The 19156-nt window shown below is 37.3% G+C and overlaps 1 protein-coding gene across 3 annotated transcripts in view; it reads left to right on the forward strand.

Moving 5' to 3' along the window:
• The window catches only part of LOC100378553 (zinc finger protein basonuclin-2-like), a 44080-nt gene that overhangs the window by 278 nt on the left and 24646 nt on the right, over positions 1 to 19156 (forward strand). The window contains exons 1-2 of one of the 3 annotated variants that reach the window (XM_085507099.1): positions 1645 to 1920; positions 14974 to 15076. In XM_085507099.1, the coding sequence (XP_085363225.1) occupies positions 1870 to 1920; positions 14974 to 15076 (154 nt within the window). In that variant the 5' untranslated portion in view covers positions 1645 to 1869. Of the gene's footprint in view, positions 1 to 1644; positions 1921 to 10866; positions 10935 to 14973; positions 15077 to 19156 lie in introns of those variants that run through there. The other 2 variants (XM_085507101.1, XM_085507100.1) reach the window with 2 other exon arrangements.

The raw sequence follows: 19156 nt of genomic DNA on the forward strand, positions 1-19156 counted from the left end.
GTTTTTGTACAGATTGCGATAACTCACAGGCATTAAACTCATTGGGCATGGCCGTTAACCTATATAGATTATAGCCACATGACAATTTTGTTTCACAATCGCTTGGGAAACTGTATATTTGAGAGTTTGTTTAAGGCTTGTGTGATATACCCACCGTGTTCAATCATTCTGTTTATCGACAAAATACCACGCTTTACATACAGTCTCTCCCGGTGTCTCGCTCTGTATGGCCATTGTAATAAGTTCGCGGAAACGTACGTGTCCGGTGCCTGGAATTCGTCGCTCTTGTCAACGTGTGAGGCGAAAATGTGGGTGTACCATATGAGATTAGGACACAAGTAAGGCGGTGATTAAAATGAAGAAAGTGATCGCACACGAAAACATCGACTGGTGTTTACGCGTTACGATCAGTGGGAACGTGACGAATCGACCAAGTTTTAGTGCGGGTAGTTTATGTGACATTTGATAACCGCGATCTCTACCATCAGTTATGCAGGCAATTTTGCTTTTCTAATAACATGCATGGTTTATTTTGATCGCTCAACACACACATTTTCAGATTTCCTGGATACTGATGACTTACCACAGTGCGCTTTAATTTATTTTTTTCCAATTGTCATGCTAGTGAATCGTTTTTAGAGGACATGGAAATGTCGTTTATATATTCATGATGTCATTGTCATTAAATTAGCATAGCTATCCTTTATACATATGTACCTTTCAAATCACTGCCTTGACTCGGAATTCAGACACAGTAGGCAGCAGTATAGCTCGGTACCTTTGTAGTTGCTCCAGGTCTGATCTTGAGAAAAGGAAAGTGCTCAAGGAGTGAAGTATGGCTGCCTATTGGGACTTGGCGTGACATTTTGAATACATCTGGCGCATGTCATACACACATGTCGCTTCTATATTGACGTAGATAAAAGGCTACCGCCACATGTAGGCACACAACTCATTATATCCGCTAATGGACTCTAAGCCCCCTTGGTGCTGATCGAATTTCTATATGCATGCATTCATGTGAGACCTTAATCAGACACTTAGACTAAATTTGTGTGTTGTTTTGGGAATAGGGGACTCTGTCTGTCTCCTGACAACCTACAGTTGGGTTTCATCTGGAGAAAAAAAAGCTGCTTGAGAGACGCTCCCAGCTTAATGGTCACACATGGACTGTACTGTAGATATCAACACTGATGATTCCCACACTTTTCATTAACTACCAAGCACGTATCAGGGGTCTTTTAGTCGCATAGCAATATTTTTGTTGCTAGACAGTGAGAGAGCCCTTGTGACATGCCTGGAGGCTATAAATCCATTTGTGAATTAGATATCCACGGCAGATAGTGGTAGGGGTTTCAAGTCACAAGCTTACTACCAAATGACAGCAGACACTGAGGAATCCAGACTGTTGATGTGTACAGTGTCACATCCATATGACTGTTAGCCCCAAGGCGTATTTATTAATCACAGCCAATCCAGTGTATACCATTAAAGTGTGTGAACCATAAATGTGTGTCTGTACATTGCATGACAATTACTAGACTAGCTTTGCCAATCAGTGAGCAGCACTGTGCTTAGTGTCACTGGATCACTCAGTCTTTAAGAACGGCATAGCTTAGCGTATCGTGTCGGAACTCACTCAGACACTGCAGTGGTCTGCCATCACAGTCACCAATCCTGACTTGAGTCCTGGAATTTTCCCGAGTGGACTGGAGTTATTGTCACTCGTCTTAGCCCCTTCCAGTGTGTGACAGCCAGTAGTTTGCTGCCAGTCTCCACTGACTGGGGTTATTTATTGTTGATGAAGATTCTCCTCTTGTTTTACCCATTGTGATTTACCTCCTAGGAGGTGGGAGGACACATACCATAATGTACCAATCTGCCATTTACCAGGGTGCTTACAATATGCCATCATTTAATGTAAGTCTTTTTTTCCTTTAAAATTTTTTCTTCTTTAAATTTTTTTTTCCCTTAAAAGATGTACATTTTTGTTTGTTTTCAAAGTAGTTCTATACTTGTTTGGGGAAATGTTAGTCACTTGTGGATGATTTTTTTTCTACCTTGAAGCAACAGAGAAGTTACATGTCCGATAGCAATGACAAATTTACAGCGAGTTCCAGTAGGCTTGTTTTTTTTATTATCGTTCTCACTAATGTCACTTCTGATTTAGAGCCCAATGAGAATTGAAAATCATGTCTTACAGTTAAATGAAAGCGCAAGTTGTCATGGAAATGCTGATTTGAACCGCGCAGTGACAAACATGACAGAGGTGAATTAAGAATGTTGGCAGATAACATGGCTGTTGCTGCATTGTGAACAAACTCCCTGACTTATCTTCGCCTACATTTTTCACCAAAGTGATTTTTTTTTCATGTGTGCCGATTTTTATGTTCATGAACATTTGTCTACATAGTTAGTATTGAATTAAATAGTTATTTTACCAGTTTCACATTTTTAAAAATTTGTTTACGTTATTAGCGTTTTGATCTTGAACATACTTAGAATAAAAAATAAATCATTAAAAAATAAAGTTAGTCGGCAAATCTGAGTTAGTTTTCAAGATTATAGTCAGTAAAGGTTTAACAGAGATCATCAATATTACACAAGCTGTTGTCGACGAATCAATAAATCCATTTATTTATCGGACACACATCCTTTTTATAATACTAACTATAGTGAGAGAAGTTGAAGCCGTTTAAATGCTTGCTACCCTAAAATAAAACGCTATCAAAAGAGAAATAGATAGGTCTTTTCATCTTGTTAATTGGTAAGCCATATATTAACTCTAATTTATTATTAGAATCTGGGCTATGTTTAGGAGTGTGCAGTGAGACTGAAATTCTAGTTCAATTAATAATAAAACTAATTAATTAAATTTCCTATCCATTTTAAATTTATATATAACATTTTTTGAATGGAATAGAATTTGGATACAGTTTTATGTGAAATAAATCACCAAGTTTTTCTGTTATTTTTCGTCCCCATACTAAATTAATAAGCACATAATAAAGTTTCAGTATGATTCTTGTGTTTTTAATTAATATGTGTACATAATTATTAGTAATGATTCATTCAGATTTGTTGTAAATTACACTTTGATTGCATCAACACCGTCTGCTAGTATTCAGTTTATTCCACTAGTCAGAATATGATTTTTGTTTATAATATTTTTTTTTAGTTTCTGTTTTTCCATTATGTGTCTCCAGCGGATGTATCCTCTGCTATAACAATTTTGATGTATCAGTTTCGTCTCTTGACTTTCACCAATCCCAGAATTTTTTTTAGAAAATTAAGCATAAATTGGCTTTCAGTATTCGTCGCCATTCACTATATGAACCTGTAAAGAAAAATAAGTTTTTGAATTAACAAAGAAATTATAAAAAAAATACATAAAAATGTGCAAAGTACTGGCTAGAAAAATTGTCATTCTAAGTGTTAAAAATGTTTTTCAGTAATTGAAATTCTTTCAATCATTCAGACAGTTTGGCTTGAAAAACTAAATATAGAATGTTTCCACAGTGATGTTTTTTATCCTAAAATACTTAAGATAGTTATTATTTTTTTATCTCATTTGCGGGCTTCTGTTTCCCCACTATTTTGTGTACAGCAACACATTCATCAAACTCAATGTAGAGTTGCTGAATTAAACTTGGTAGACTTGAATAAAAACTCTTGGCTAATGTTACATCTACATGTTTATTACTTCAACCGTATAGCTTTGTAGTTCAGACTTTCTGTTTTGTTTTCAAACTACTTGGACAATCCAGCATTTTAATACAGTGAACAATGTTTCTTTAAAGAACAACCAAACTTTTTATCAGATTCAGAACTGAAAAAAACCCATTCAGGTTGTTATGTCACATGCCTATTAAAATAGTTAAAACAAAATTCTAGTTACTAGTAGTTTAGTGTCATGGAAATGCTTTTCTTGGTTTCAGGAATTATATAAATTCACTTAAATTTTTTTAACAGTACGCAAAAATATTTATTTTCTTTGTTTAAAAATCAATGAATCAAAGAAAAATTTAATGACATTGAAATGTGCTAAGGTCGCAAGAAGTACATTGTACTTCAAAATTGAACTCTATTGCTTGATGAAGCTTGTAAATTACGTGACCTTCATGCAGGTCTTTCTGTGAGCCGTTTGTCACCAGTGTGGTAGAAATATCAACGTTATGTCTGTTTAAAAATGTGAGTTTAACCCCCTAATCTCCCTGTATGTAGTAGTGATGTTACCGTACTATTCCATTCGTTGCTAAGGCTGGACAACTTGTCCTATTTCATGGTTTGGCTGATGTGTAGCTACAGTATGTAATGTCACAATTCACGTACCCCAGGGAGTTCAAAGCCCAAATCCTGATACTGGATTTGATCCTGTTGATTTTATCTGCTCAACTTGGCGGCCTTAATTCTGCAAATCAATCTTATTGCATACCCAGTGGGGATAATCAGTCTTTCTGATCGTTTCACACCTTTTTTGTATTTGCATTCTAGTCTGACTTTCAACAACTTGTCTTCTTGTGTTGCAGCATAGGCAGAAATCAGAATGTTAGTTTTGCTTAATTACGTGGATGCTTTTTCAACCTGGGGTATTGCATTTTTGCATTACATGCTTCCCATTCTCCGAGGATTTCATAATGTTGAGGGGTGATTTTTTTTTAGTGTTAACTTTTGAGAGTTCCTTCCTCTTAACCCCTTGAACACCATAGGTTTCACTGCAAAAATTTAGGTAATAGTTTGCACAATTTAAATGTATTTTTCTATAATTTATTTACTAACTGGTTTTGTACAGTCTTCTCCTGCCCCACATGAAATTTTGAATAAGCAAACCTTTTGGTGAAAAACTGAAAGCAATATGTGAAGCTGTCTATGTGGACCAAAATGGTGATGTAATTCAGTGATAATTGTACAAAATGTGAAAATATTTGTACTGAATTTTTGGCGATAAAAATATCTGGTAATATATATATATATTTTATTTTATTTTTTGTATTTAATAGTATTTTATTGAGTTGTTCAGTTCAAATACATATTAACAAAACAGTTTCTATTGCTTAGAGATTTTGATCAACATTTTTGGAAAAATATATTTAAAAAATAATGCTGGCTTGAAAAGGGATAAAATTTGACTTTGAGTTTGAGGTTCTCCCTCCTTTCCCTGAACATTTTCTCACAGGTGAAGGTTTTTGTGGTCATCAGAATCATCCAATCTGCAAAGTTATTGCTGCAAAGTTTGGAATTATTGTTCTATAGTTTCCTCTAATTTGGATCAAATTGACGTCGTTTCTCAATGCCTATACATCATCAAATTATTTGGGGGGGAGGGGGAATTTTGATGAAATGATGCAGGATACTTTTTTAACAAAAGTTGACTGGCATTAAAGGGTTAAAGTAGTTTCTTCAAATTTACAGCTGTTTCCTTACAATAACAAATGCAACTTCATGGTTGTTTTCACATGATGTCAAGCATTGCACTACCCCCCAAATGGTATGTTCCTATGGCTTGGATAGATACAAATTGCTAGATGTTTTCCTCCAAAGAATTTTTTTTCCTCAGGAAAATTTAACAACAAAAGAAACACGAGACAAATTGGATCTATGTGTGTGAGTATATGCAGAATAAAGTCTTTTCAGTTGAATGTAAATGTTCTTTTATTGTCAAATTGCCAGGGTAGAAAGTGGTTTTCACAGTGGACAATGGAACTAGTCATTACTAAACTATTTTCACTTGTCCCAGTGATTGGAATTGTGTCATTATCTGATTTGAAATCAACATGCTATATTCGTTTCATCAAACAAACCCAGTCAGTGGTCAAAGCGTCTTTTATTTATATACATTTACATTGATGACCACGAATTGATGAAGTTTACATACCTTCTGGGTGTAATATGTTTTTGTTTATTTACTCAGGGCTATAGTTTTGTTTTTCTCCTTCAGTTAGTTGCTTTTCATTAAACGCAAGGCCAAATTCTGTGATTGTGTCAGAAAACGTGACATAAATGTATTTTGTAAGGGAGGAAATTCAAGATCAGCATTACGGTTTGGTAGTTAAAATTTGGTATTAAATGAATTTCTTATCACAAAATGGCCTCCTACATACCAACATTATTGGCTAAGAGGGTTATTATGTTAACCTCTCTAAATTTTCCTTCAAAATTTGGTGCTAATTTCTCATTATCTTTATATATTTGCTTTGTTTGCCACTAAATAGACATCTTTATTTACAGTCAACATTATTGAAATATAATTCAAGTTTAGTTTGCCAACATTATCAAGCTGCCTGTATCTGAGTCTAAATGTAATCTGCATGAAAGGGACCTACTCCAGGACATGGATTATACTGGACGGATGCGTTCAACCCTGTACTAACAGTCTTTCTTCTATTCATCATTCCATTGTTTTGAAAGCTGCATACTGGTCAATTCATTTGTGCCAGTTACAGGATCAGCCGATTATAGTCTGTGCCATTATTTGTTTGCCGAGTGTCAATTCAATTGAAGGGAAGAAGCATTTATCATTTAACAGTATTAGCCTTGATCACAATCTAATGATTTGACTTTGATTGTTCATTTCTTTTTTCCCCCGTATAAATTTCCCTATCTTTTCCAGAGTCGTTTTCTGTTCTCACTTCTATCACAGTTGGCCAGTTGAGGTCTCCAATTCCCTCAAGTTTACACAATTAAACAGGAAAAGTTATTTAAAAAAGCCAAAGTGTTTTTGTACCTCTTGGTGAATTTTAGCACTGTGCATGGAAATCTGAGCTGTGTTATTGATTGAGAAGGTCTCTTATGTATTCAGGTTTAAACCCAGCTACTTTAGGTGATGAAGGCCGGTCCTTACACCACATGCTGCAGTGTCAGACTCAGAAATCACAGCAGAAGTAAACTGAAACCATAAGCCATTACATCTGACTCCTGTCTGGACTAACACATCAAACAAGATCACTGACATGAGTGGCTTCACATTCTCTCCCTGATTTGGCACAGCTTGTTGTCATGATAGAGTTTCATCCGTTGCCATGGCAATGTCATGCGTTGTTGATGATGGGACAGGTTCGCATTCTATCCCATCTGACTTGAGTCAAGTTCTTCTCTCTCCTTGTTTGTTCTTTCCTTCCTGCTAATGTTCATGCAACAGTTGATTTCACTTATTTTTTCACATGACTACACTTTGTATTATAATCAAAGACAGCTCCTGAGCCAAATGTTTACAGTCTAATCACAACTTTTGCCCTTTTCTGTGTCATGTGTTCCAGACTCCTCAAAGGCAATAGTGCCTGGAATACTCCCAACTTCATTCTACTGCATCAACTCGATCAAAGATAGGAGTGATGTTTGCTGTTTTATCAAAATCCATAACAAAATGCACATTTACTGCATTACCAAATTCATGACAGCTTTCATATTTCCAGCATTGCTAAATTCACAACAAATGTTTACATGACAACATTCCCATTTACTACATCCCAAAATCCATCACATTATTCAAATTTACTCATTACTGCATCACATAAATCTATCACCATATTCACATTTATGCATTATTGCATCACATAAATCTATCACTATATTCACATTTATGCATAATTGCATCACATAAATCCATCACCATATTCACATTCATGCATTATTGCATCACATAAATCTATCACCATATTCACATTTATGCATTATTGCATCACATAAATCCATCACCATATTCACATTTATGCATTATTGCATCACATAAATCTATCACCATATTCACATTTATGCATTATTGCATCACATAAATCTATCACCATATTCACATTCATGCATTATTGCATCACATAAATCCATCACCATATTCACATTCATGCATTATTGCATCACATAAATCTATCACCACATTCATGCATTATTGCATCACATAAATCCATCACCATATTCACATTTATGCATTATTGCATCACATAAATCTATCACCATATTCACATTCATGCATTATTGCATCACATAAATCCATCACCATATTCACATTTATGCATTATTGCATCACATAAATCCATCACCATATTCACATTCATGCATTATTGCATCACATAAATCCATCACCATATTCACATTCATGCATTATTGCATCACATAAATCCATCACCATATTCACATTCATGCATTATTGCATCACATAAATCTATCACCACATTCATGCATTATTGCATCACATAAATCCATCACCATATTCACATTCATGCATTATTGCATCACATAAATCCATCACCATATTCACATTCATGCATTATTGCATCACATAAATCTATCACCATATTCACATTCATGCATTATTTGCATCACATAAATCCATCACCATATTCACATTTATGCATTACTGCATCACATAAATCCATCACCATATTAACATTCATGCATTATTGCATCACATAAATCCATCACCATATTCACATTTATGCATTATTGCATCACATAAATCCATCACCATATTCACATTTATGCATTATTTGCATCACATAAATCCATCACCATATTCACATTCATGCATTATTGCATCACATAAATCCATCACCATATTCACATTCATGCATTATTGCATCACATAAATCCATCACCATATTCACATTCATGCATTATTGCATCACATAAATCCATCACCATATTCACATTCATGCATTACTGCATCACATAAATCCATCACCATATTCACATTTATGCATTACTGCATCACATAAATCCATCACCATATTCACATTCATGCATTATTGCATCACATAAATCCATCACCATATTCACATTCATGCATTATTGCATCACATAAATCCATCACCATATTCACATTCATGCATTATTGCATCACATAAATCCATCACCATATTCACATTCATGCATTATTGCATCACATAAATCCATCACCATATTCACATTCATGCATTATTGCATCACATAAATCCATCACCATATTCACATTCATGCATTATTGCATCACATAAATCCATCACCATATTCACATTTATGCATTATTGCATCACATAAATCCATCACCATATTCACATTTATGCATTATTGCATCACATAAATCCATCACCATATTCACATTTATGCATTACTGCATCACATAAATCCATCACCATATTAACATTCATGCATTATTGCATCACATAAATCCATCACCATATTCACATTCATGCATTATTGCATCACATAAATCCATCACCATATTCACATTCATGCATTATTGCATCACATAAATCCATCACCATATTCACATTCATGCATTATTGCATCACATAAATCCATCACCATATTCATATTCCTGCATTATTGCATCACATAAATCCATCACCATATTCACATTCATGCATTATTGCATCACATAAATCTATCACCATATTCACATTCATGCATTATTTGCATCACATAAATCCATCACCATATTCACATTCATACATTATTGCATCACATAAATCTATCACATTATTTAAATTTACTCATTACTGCATAACATAACCCAACCCAACACCATCTTCACATTTACGCATTACTGCATCACATAAGTCCATCACCATATTCACATTTATGCATTATTGCATCACATAAATCCATCACCATATTCACATTCATGCATTACTGCATAACATAAATCCATCACCATATTCACATTCATGCATTATTGCATCACATAAATCTATCACATTATTCAAATTTACTCATTACTGCATAACATAACCTAACCCAACACCATCTTCACATTTACGCATTACTGCATCACAAAATTATTTTTACAGTTCCAATTTGTTCAGTCAATGTGCAATTTCCCATCACTGCTAAATGAAATATGCACCAATATTAATGTCACTACTTCATTACATCAGAATACTGTCATTTTGATTACTATTTATATTTGAAAGTCATTTCCTGTACTGCTAGCCTGAGTTCATTATTCTTGTAGATTTACATGACATTATGTATTACATAAAGCTAATTGAAAATCGGTTGAGTATTAACAAAGAAATTATGTTATACAAATGTATATATTATATGTTGCACCAAAATGTTGTCAGGAAGATTTCTGGTTTTGAAAATGTTTAATTTATGCCTTGATACTATTTGGTTTGTGCTATTACCCATCTCTACATACTATGAGTCTCTTTGGTTTGTGCCACTACCCCGTCTGTGCGTACTATGAGTCTCTTTGGTTTGTGCCACTATCCTGTCTCTGCGTACTATGAGTCTCTTTGGTTTGTGCCACTGCCCTGTCTCTGCGTACTGTGAGTCTCTTTGGTTTGTGCCACTACCTCGTCTCTGCGTACTGTGAGTCTCTTTGGTTTGTGCCACTGCCTCGTCTCTGCGTACTGTGAGTCTCTTTGGTTTGTGCCACTACCTCGTCTCTGCGTACTGTGAGTCTCTTTGGTTTGTGCCACTGCCCCGTTTCTGCGTACTGTGAGTCTCTTTGGTTTGTGCCACTACCCCGTTTCTGCGTACTGTGAGTCTCTTTGGTTTGTGCCACTACCCCGTCTGTGCGTACTATGAGTCTTATTGGTTTGTGCCACTACCCCGTCTGTGCGTACTATGAGTCTCTTCGGTTTGTGCCACTGCCCTGTCTCTGCGTACTATGAGTCTCTTTGGTTTGTGCCACTACCCCGTTTCTGCGTACTGTGAGTCTCTTTGGTTTGTGCCACTACCCTGTCTCTGCGTACTATGAGTCTCTTCGGTTTGTGCCTCTACCCATCTCTACATACTGTGAGTTTCTTTGGTTTGTCAATACCAGCTCTAGTACTATGAGGTATGCTATTTGCTTGGCAACTGAAATGATAAAACTTGTCCTGTGCATTGTTGGCAAGTATCGGTTTCAACAATGAGACCACCCACTGGATTTTCGAATTCCAAAGAACTCCGTAGCTGAGACTGAAATGTCACTCTGAAATAATATAAGCCAGGCAAGCAAGCGGTCGGATATGGTGAGTTTTTCACATTTGTCCTGTCAAGAACTGAGTAGCTCCCGTTTGTTGTTGGAGGACTTTATTGTTAAGATTGTTTAGTTTGAAGTTAGTTTATTGGGTATAAATCAAAGCCTGTTAATGGTTTAATAACACACATTGAGTGGAAAATGCACTCTCTGTTTCTCGGTTGTATTGCGTTTCAAGTCCTTGTGAGAACCTGACAATTTTCTTAGTTCATGACTTGAGTGGTGTTGTAGTATGATTGTGTCATGTCAGTTGCCAAGGCACTGATCGTATGAAATTACAAATTGTTGTTCTGTGTTTCTCAATTCTGATACTATCACTTGAATTCTTTATGTCTGTTTTGTCAGGGGTTTTCATGGATGAAATGAAACCAATGCAGATCAACAATGGAAAAAAAACTGTTAACAAGTCGCTTGGGCTTAGAGCCTAAATGTAGTACATGTGTTGTGAATTTTTTTTTTCTCTGTGTCTTTCTTAGTAAGGTTGTTTCATTTCACTTCAATTGGTTTTCAATACATATATGATTCAATAGAGCTACATGAGTTCAGCTAAATGCTATTGTAATTCATTAAATATTGACAGTATTCCCAATCAGAAAACAAAATTCCTTTGAATTGCTAGTACTCCAGGAGTTCACAAATCACCAATGGATATGGTTCCTTCTATAACTTGGCATCAGTTTAAGTGCTACAATTATTGTACTAGTAGCTACAAATTCCATCCGGCATTAATTTCAAAATGCATCATTTGCTTCAATGAATTTATTAATTTCCAATTTTGCTTTTAATTGATTTGTGCTACAATTAAAATATTTTAATTTCTAAAGAACCTGACAAATTCAGACATACAAAATATACTGTAAAAGGATTAATTATTCACTGGGATTTTATTTTGCTTATTTCGCTGACTGGAAAATGCATTAAATTAAGACCCAGTGAATATGTGAAATTTAGCATAGAACACATTATCTAAATGATAAAACCGTGAATTTAAAACCCACTGAATATGCCTGAAATGGTAAATCAGCGAAATTTAAACCCAGTGAAAATTAGTGCCACTACCTGTCTGTGCGTACTATGAGTCGCTTTGGTTTGTGCCAAAGTTGACTGATGGTAATTCTGAGGTCATAGGCTATGTGAATACTTGCTGTAATATCTTGGTATTTATATCAAATACATTATAATTATTACATGTAATGTCAACTCTAGCTGGCATAGTTGGAAATGTTGTCTGAAATGTGAATCACAGTAGAAGCAATGAATCATTTCACTGTTCATGTGACAATTATCGTCAACGCCCTCACAGTAATATCGTTTGTTCTGTGATACATATTCTATTCTATTCTATTCTATTCTATTCTATTCTATTCTATTCTATTCTATTCTATTCTATTCTATTCTATTCTATTCTATTCTATTCTATTGATTAGTAATTGAAATATTAATGTTATGCACAAATACAAATTTGTAAATTTCAAAATTTCTTGCTTAATTTCAGTTTTAAACTAGTTTGAAATCAAATATCTAGCAGCATGACCTGATTGCCAATTAGATAATTTAAGGCATGTTTATTAGTCCTGTTTAGACTTTGATCGAATGCCAGCTTATCACCATGATTTATCAAAATAGGAACATCCGAGAGAAAAACTAACCACATCACCAAAAAGTAAATGTACATATCTATTCACATGAAAAACAAATATTATGGTTGAATGTTGTTTTCTTACTATAAAAGGGGCCAACCCGCTGAAAACACGTCGAGTAAGTTTAGTAAATCGAAAAGAAAATGGCGTCCGTAAATAAATTAAAAAAAAGTCTCTCTACTCAATTCCTGGCAGTGCTAAAGAATTGATACTGCAGGATGTTATTCTTAGAGACATGATGTCACCAGCATTGGAAACTACATTCCAAATATATGCTTAAAAACAAAAATAATGACAATGGCAATAAATTGGCGAGAGGCCTTATTTTGAACAAAAAAAGTGAATGCCTAAATATGATACGTATACTGTATATAATATAATAAAACAAGCACAATGAACTGACCCACCAACTACAACTAGGTTTAAGTTATCCAATAAATGAAAAAAATATTGATCTTTCTAAAACACATGACGAATAAAACGGGCCTACCGATCAAGGTTGTTAGAAGTGTTCCAAGTTGTGATCCCTGAGTACCTCAAATTTAAGTGCGATATTCACGAATAATAATGTCAGTATGCCACTGTAGAATGACCTGCCGGCTAAAGAATTGTGTCGAGCTTCTAAATCTATATATAAATGTATCAGTGTGTCTTTTTTGGTTGTAATAACTAGAATATGCAAGGAACAATGAATCAATCATTTCAATAGAATGCTCTGCTCTCAAGAGACTATGCTTCACAGAGAGCCATACCCCGGGCTGTCCGAGCACTGAGGAAAATTCACACCTTAGACAATAGCTGTTTCCAGACCGGGGATAGAGGGACTTTTTAGTGAATGCAGTTCTGAAGACATATTGCTCTGAGCGTTCATGCCATCCTGCAGCTTACTTGCAGCAGATCCAGGTCAACTTAGAGAATTCTGCAAGCGCAGCTGCTGCAGTCTAGCACTGAAGTGAACTCTCCAAACCCAAATGCTGCAATCTAGCACTGAACTCTCCAAACCCAACAGTACCCATCTCAACTAGCCACACCCATTTAGTACTTGTCATTAACCCTTGCGTTCAACTGTTTTATGCTTGCCACACCCAACCACATGAACATGTGTGCTAACTCAGCCTACCCAGTGTGTGTGTGCGCTCACCCAATGTCCCCTGCACCCACCCAGTGTTCCCTGCTTTCACCCAGTGTCCCCTGCTTTCACCCAGTGTCCCCTGCTTTCACCCAGTGTCCCCTGCACCCACCCAGTGTCCCCTGCTTTCACCCAGTGTCCCCTGCTTTCACCCAGTGTCCCCTGCACCCACCCAGTGTCCCCTGCACCCACCCAGTGTCCCCTGCGTTCACCCAGTGTCCCCTGCACCCACCCAGTATCCCCTGCTTTCACCCAGTGTCCCCTGCTTTCACCCAGTGTCCCCTGCACCCACCCAGTGTCCCCAGCACCCACCCAGTGTCCCCTGCACCCACCCAGTGTCCCCTGCACTCACCCAGTGTCTCCTGCACTCACCCAGTGTCCCCTGCACTCACCAAGTGTCCCCTGCACTCACCAAGTGTCCCCTGCACCCACCCAGTGTCCCCTGCACTCACCCAGTGTCCCCTGCACTCACCCAGTGTCCCCTGCACTCACCCAGTGTCCCCTGCACTCACCCAGTGTCCCCTGCACTCACCCAGTGTCCCCTGCACTCACCCAGTGTCCCCTGCACTCACCCAGTGTCTCATGCACTCACCCAGTGTCTCATGCACTCACTCAGTGTCCCTTGCACTCACCCAGTGTCCCCTGCACTCACTCAGTGTCCCCTGCACTCACTCAGTGTCCCCTGCACTCACCCAGTGTCCCCTGCACTCACCCAGTGTCCCCTGCACTCACCCAGTGTCCCCTGCACTCACCCAGTGTCCCCTGCACTCACCCAGTGTCCCCTGCACCCACCCAGTGTCCCCTGCACCCACCCAGTGTCCCCTGCACCCACCCAGTGTCCCCTGCACCCACCCAGTGTCCCCTGCACCCACCCAGTGTCCCCTGCACCCACCCAGTGTCCCCTGCACCCACCCAGTGTCCCCTGCACTCACCCAGTGTCCCCTGCTTTGAGTGGCACCAGTAAATCTATATTCACCCGTTCAATTTTGAACACACAACACCCCCATTTTTTAGCAGATGAACAAATTGATCTTAGCTGATATAGATGTATTAGTACAGTAGATGCTGTTAGAGAATAAATTTCAAACAACTGAGTTACTGTGTTTTTTTTTATCACAGCCTGTCTTGGTGTTCTCCTGAAAGGTTGGCTGAATGACAAGCTTATTTACTAGGGCAAATAGAAATCAGTACATGACATGCAAATGCCTAATCCCTGATGTTTCATACTGTCTACAATTATTCTCTTCTTTTTTTTCCACTAGGCGATCCGCTGCACACTGCCAAATTGTTCGTGTGAATGTTTTTCCCCTGGCAAGGTACATATCCGAACCTGCGATTCATGTAAACACGGTTGGGTGGCTCATGGTAGGTACACATACCTGGTAGTTCTTTTATTTGCCTTGCATACTGCCTTGCTTAATGTTCCTGTCTGGTGTCTGCTTCCTCTAGTGCCTTTTTAGTTTCATGTACATTTCAGCAATGGTTGTACATTGTATTAATATAAAATATATTATTAGCGTAATTCACTGTTAGGTGTATTGTCAATGCTTGGTAAATTATAATTAAATATAATTAAATTAAAATCGTCCATCTTTAGAAAAAAAATTTAAGTTTCAACTGTTTTCAAATAAATTAAACTGGTGCACTCTGACCCAAGCTCATAATGGATTTTTTGTGGCGTATTTCAAAATGACATGTGTTTGCTGCAAAAAAATGCTTAATTAATTTAGATTTGTCATGTAGATAATTGATAATCCTCCCATAAAAAAAATTGTTTTATTCCATAATAAAACTGAAATGACATTCTTATCATAGCATTAAATAACAAACACATTCATCTTGTAGTAAACGTGTCCCTTACTCTGGTTGTCATCTCTCAGTTCAACATGTGACCTGTCCTGTCCATATTAGCTCCATCCATATAAGGGCTGTCATCTTTATCAGGTCAACATGTGACCTGTCCTGTCCATATTAGCTCCATCCATATAAGGGCTGTCATCTCTCAGTTCAACATGTGACCTGTCCTGTCCATATTAGCTCCATTCATATAAGGGCTGTCATCTTTATCAGGTCAACATGTGACCTGTTCTGTCCATATTAGCTCCATCCATATAAGTGCTGTCCTCTTTATCAGGTCAACATGTGACCTGTTCTGTCCATATTAGCTCCATCCATATAAGGGCTGTCATCTTTATCAGGTCAACATGTGACCTGTCCTGTCCATATTAGCTCCATCCATATAAGGGCTGTCATCTTTATCAGGTCAACATGTGACCTGTCCTGTCCATATTAGCTCCATCCATATAAGGGCTGTCCTCTTTATCAGGTCAACATGTGACCTGTGCTGTCCATATTAGCTCCATCCATATAAGGGCTGCCATCTCTCAGGTCAACATGTGACCTGTTCTGTCCATATTAGCTCCATCCATATAAGGGCTGTCCTTTTTATCAGGTCAACATGTGACCTGTTCTGTCCATATTAGCTCCATCAATATAAGGGCTGTCATCTCTCAGGTCAACATGTGACCTGTCCTGTCCATATTAGCTCCATCCATATAAGGGCTGTCATCTCTCAGGTCAACATGTGACCTGTCCTGTCCATATTAGCTCCATCCATATAAGGGCTGTCATCTTTATCAGGTCAATATGTGACCTGTCCTGTCCATATTAGCTCCATCCATATGAAGGCTGTCATCTCTCAGGTCAACATGTGACCTGTTTTATCCATAATAGCTCCAGCCATATAAGGGCTGCCATCTCTCAGGTCAAGGTTTGACCTGTTCTGTCCATATTAGCTCCATCCATATAAGTGCTGTTCTCTTTATCAGGTCAACATGTGACCTGTTCTGTCCATATTAGCTCCATCCATATAAGGGCTGTCATCTTTATCAGGTCAACATGTGACCTGTCCTGTCCATATTAGCTCCATCCATATAAGGGCTGTTATCACTCAGGTCAACATGTGACCTGTCCTGTCCATATTAGCTCCATCCATATAAGGGCTGTCATCACTCAGGTCAACATGTGACCTGTCCTGTCCATATTAGCTCCATCCATATAAGGGCTGTCATCTCTCAATTCAACATGTGACCTGTTCTGTCCATATTAGCTCCATCCATATAAGGGCTGTCATCTCTCAGTTCAACATGTGACCTGTCCTGTCCATATTAGCTCCATCCATATAAGGGCTGTCCTTTTTATCAGGTCAACATGTGAGCTGTCCTGTCCATATTAGCTCCATCCATATAAGGGCTGTCATCTTTATCAGGCCAACATGTGACCTGTCCTGTCCATATTAGCTCCATCCATATAAGGGCTGTCATCTTTATCAGGTCAACATGTGACCTGTCCTGTTCATATAAGCTCCATCCATATAAGGGCTGTCATCTTTATCAGGTCAACATGTGACCTGTCCTACCCATTTTCATCAGTAGTAATTTCAAATTAAAGAAAAACTGGGATCATTGGGGGGGGGGGGGTGTTTACTTAAGTAGGGGTTCATTTCCTGTGTACTCCACTGTTTCACCAAGATGTGTGCTAAGTGTGGGTTTTCATTTGTCACACTCCTTCAAAAAATGACAGGAAACGCTGTTATATGCATAAATAATGACAAAACATGTCCCCCCCCCCTCCGCCTTCTTTTTGAGGTATGTCCTCAAGACCTAACTAGCTCAAACAGTATAAATATGGTGATAAAAAAATCAAATTAAATAAGTGATTTAAATCACATGAATATTCATCCTTGTGTTTGTCATAAATGTGTGATTTAGTCAATAATGAATTCAGGTCATGAGGGAATTATCTAATAATATTACACTGGTCATGCAGTATCCATAGTGAATTTAGGTGTCAGATAAATTGCTTGTTGTAAATTTTAAAAATAACATGTCATTTGTCGGACTGTTAAGGGTATTTGTATTACATAAATGAGGAGAAACTGGGGAATTCATATACTTTTAAATAAATATGCTGCTAACCAGTTAAATGCGGAAAATTTAAAGGCACTACAAATTGTGATATTTTGTCAAGTGATAGATTCCATCCATTAAATGACAAAGCAAATTAAGGAGTGTGAGTATCTGTTTCCATGGAAACATTGACTTTGTGATTTCCCAACAGCATGAAGTGCTGGTCTGACGGCCATTTTGAATTATCAAATTCACATACAGTAATTCAAAACTAATTTGGTTACTCCACAACCTTTTCACCACCAGACTTTCTTGCCCAAAGTTGTTTTGTATTTTTTCTTGTATTCAATATCTCAGGAAATAAACCCTAATTTTGGACAAATTTAAGTCAATTTTTAGTTTTTACACAAATAATTTGCCTATTTTTGTACCAATCGTCTGAAGAAAAGTACAGACTATAAGGGGCACGAATTTGTGAGAAAAAGAGGGAGCTGGTGGTGGAAAGGTTAAACTAGAGTGTATACTACCAGAGAAGTAATACCTATTGTCATTTCCGAGTGACAGGTGACATGGTCTGTGCTGAATTATCTTGTAATGTCTCATCTACTTGTGCACATTAAGAGACTAATACGGTTATCATTGCAACTCCACTTTTAAAATTCTTATCCCTCATTTACATACAAGTATCCCCCTTGTGACATCACAACGTAGACATGGTTCCAATTTAATGTCTATTGACTTTTAAATATTCTAAATATTTACGGTATTCAGTGCATGGCACTTGCATGGCTTCCCCTTTGTTTGGAGTTTGGTGGCGCAGTTTCATTTCGGGAGAAGTCGGAAAGCCAGAAACAGTCAACTGTGACGGGAAGAAGGCGTGGCTACAACTCTGGAATCTTTTTTTAATTTTACTCGAAGATGATTTATTATTTTTAATTTTTTTTAAAAATGTTGACATGCATGTACACAACTAATAGAGTAAATACAGTGCTGTGAAATATTATTTCCACAAATATTATCAAATTATCCAAAATATTGATTAGGGTAGTTTACTTAAAAAACAAGCAATGCCCCTTTAATATGCTGCTAGGTGTTATTGATCATTGTTGTGCAATTATCATGACCTTATATGGAAGTGGGCGTCTCAAATACATAGTTTAATACAAGCCTGATAACTACCAATCATGGTAGCGGTAGCATAGTGATTGTTGGATCATGAACAGTAGAATCTATTCCATCTAGAATCAGTTCAACACTGAAAATCCTTTCCTGGGTGAGTGTGAGAAAGATCATAGCCACTGGTTGGGAGTCACTCGCTAGTGATAAAAAACAGAATTCTCTGCACCTTCCAAAAAAAGGGGGAAGGAAAGCCTCCCCCTCCCCCCAACTTATTTTAATTGTTTAATTGAATAAGCTTGGCAATCAACAATCGGTTTTGTTGTTTGTTGAGCAGGGTTTATGCTTTCCCTTCAAAGTGTGTGTGATTTAAAGCTTTCAGGATAGTATTTGTGTCAAATATTTGTATTTTTTTAAATTG

This window comes from Saccoglossus kowalevskii, chromosome 13 (genome assembly GCF_978046115.1).
Source record: "Saccoglossus kowalevskii chromosome 13, keSacKowa6.1, whole genome shotgun sequence".
Taxonomy (NCBI): domain Eukaryota; kingdom Metazoa; phylum Hemichordata; class Enteropneusta; family Harrimaniidae; genus Saccoglossus; species Saccoglossus kowalevskii.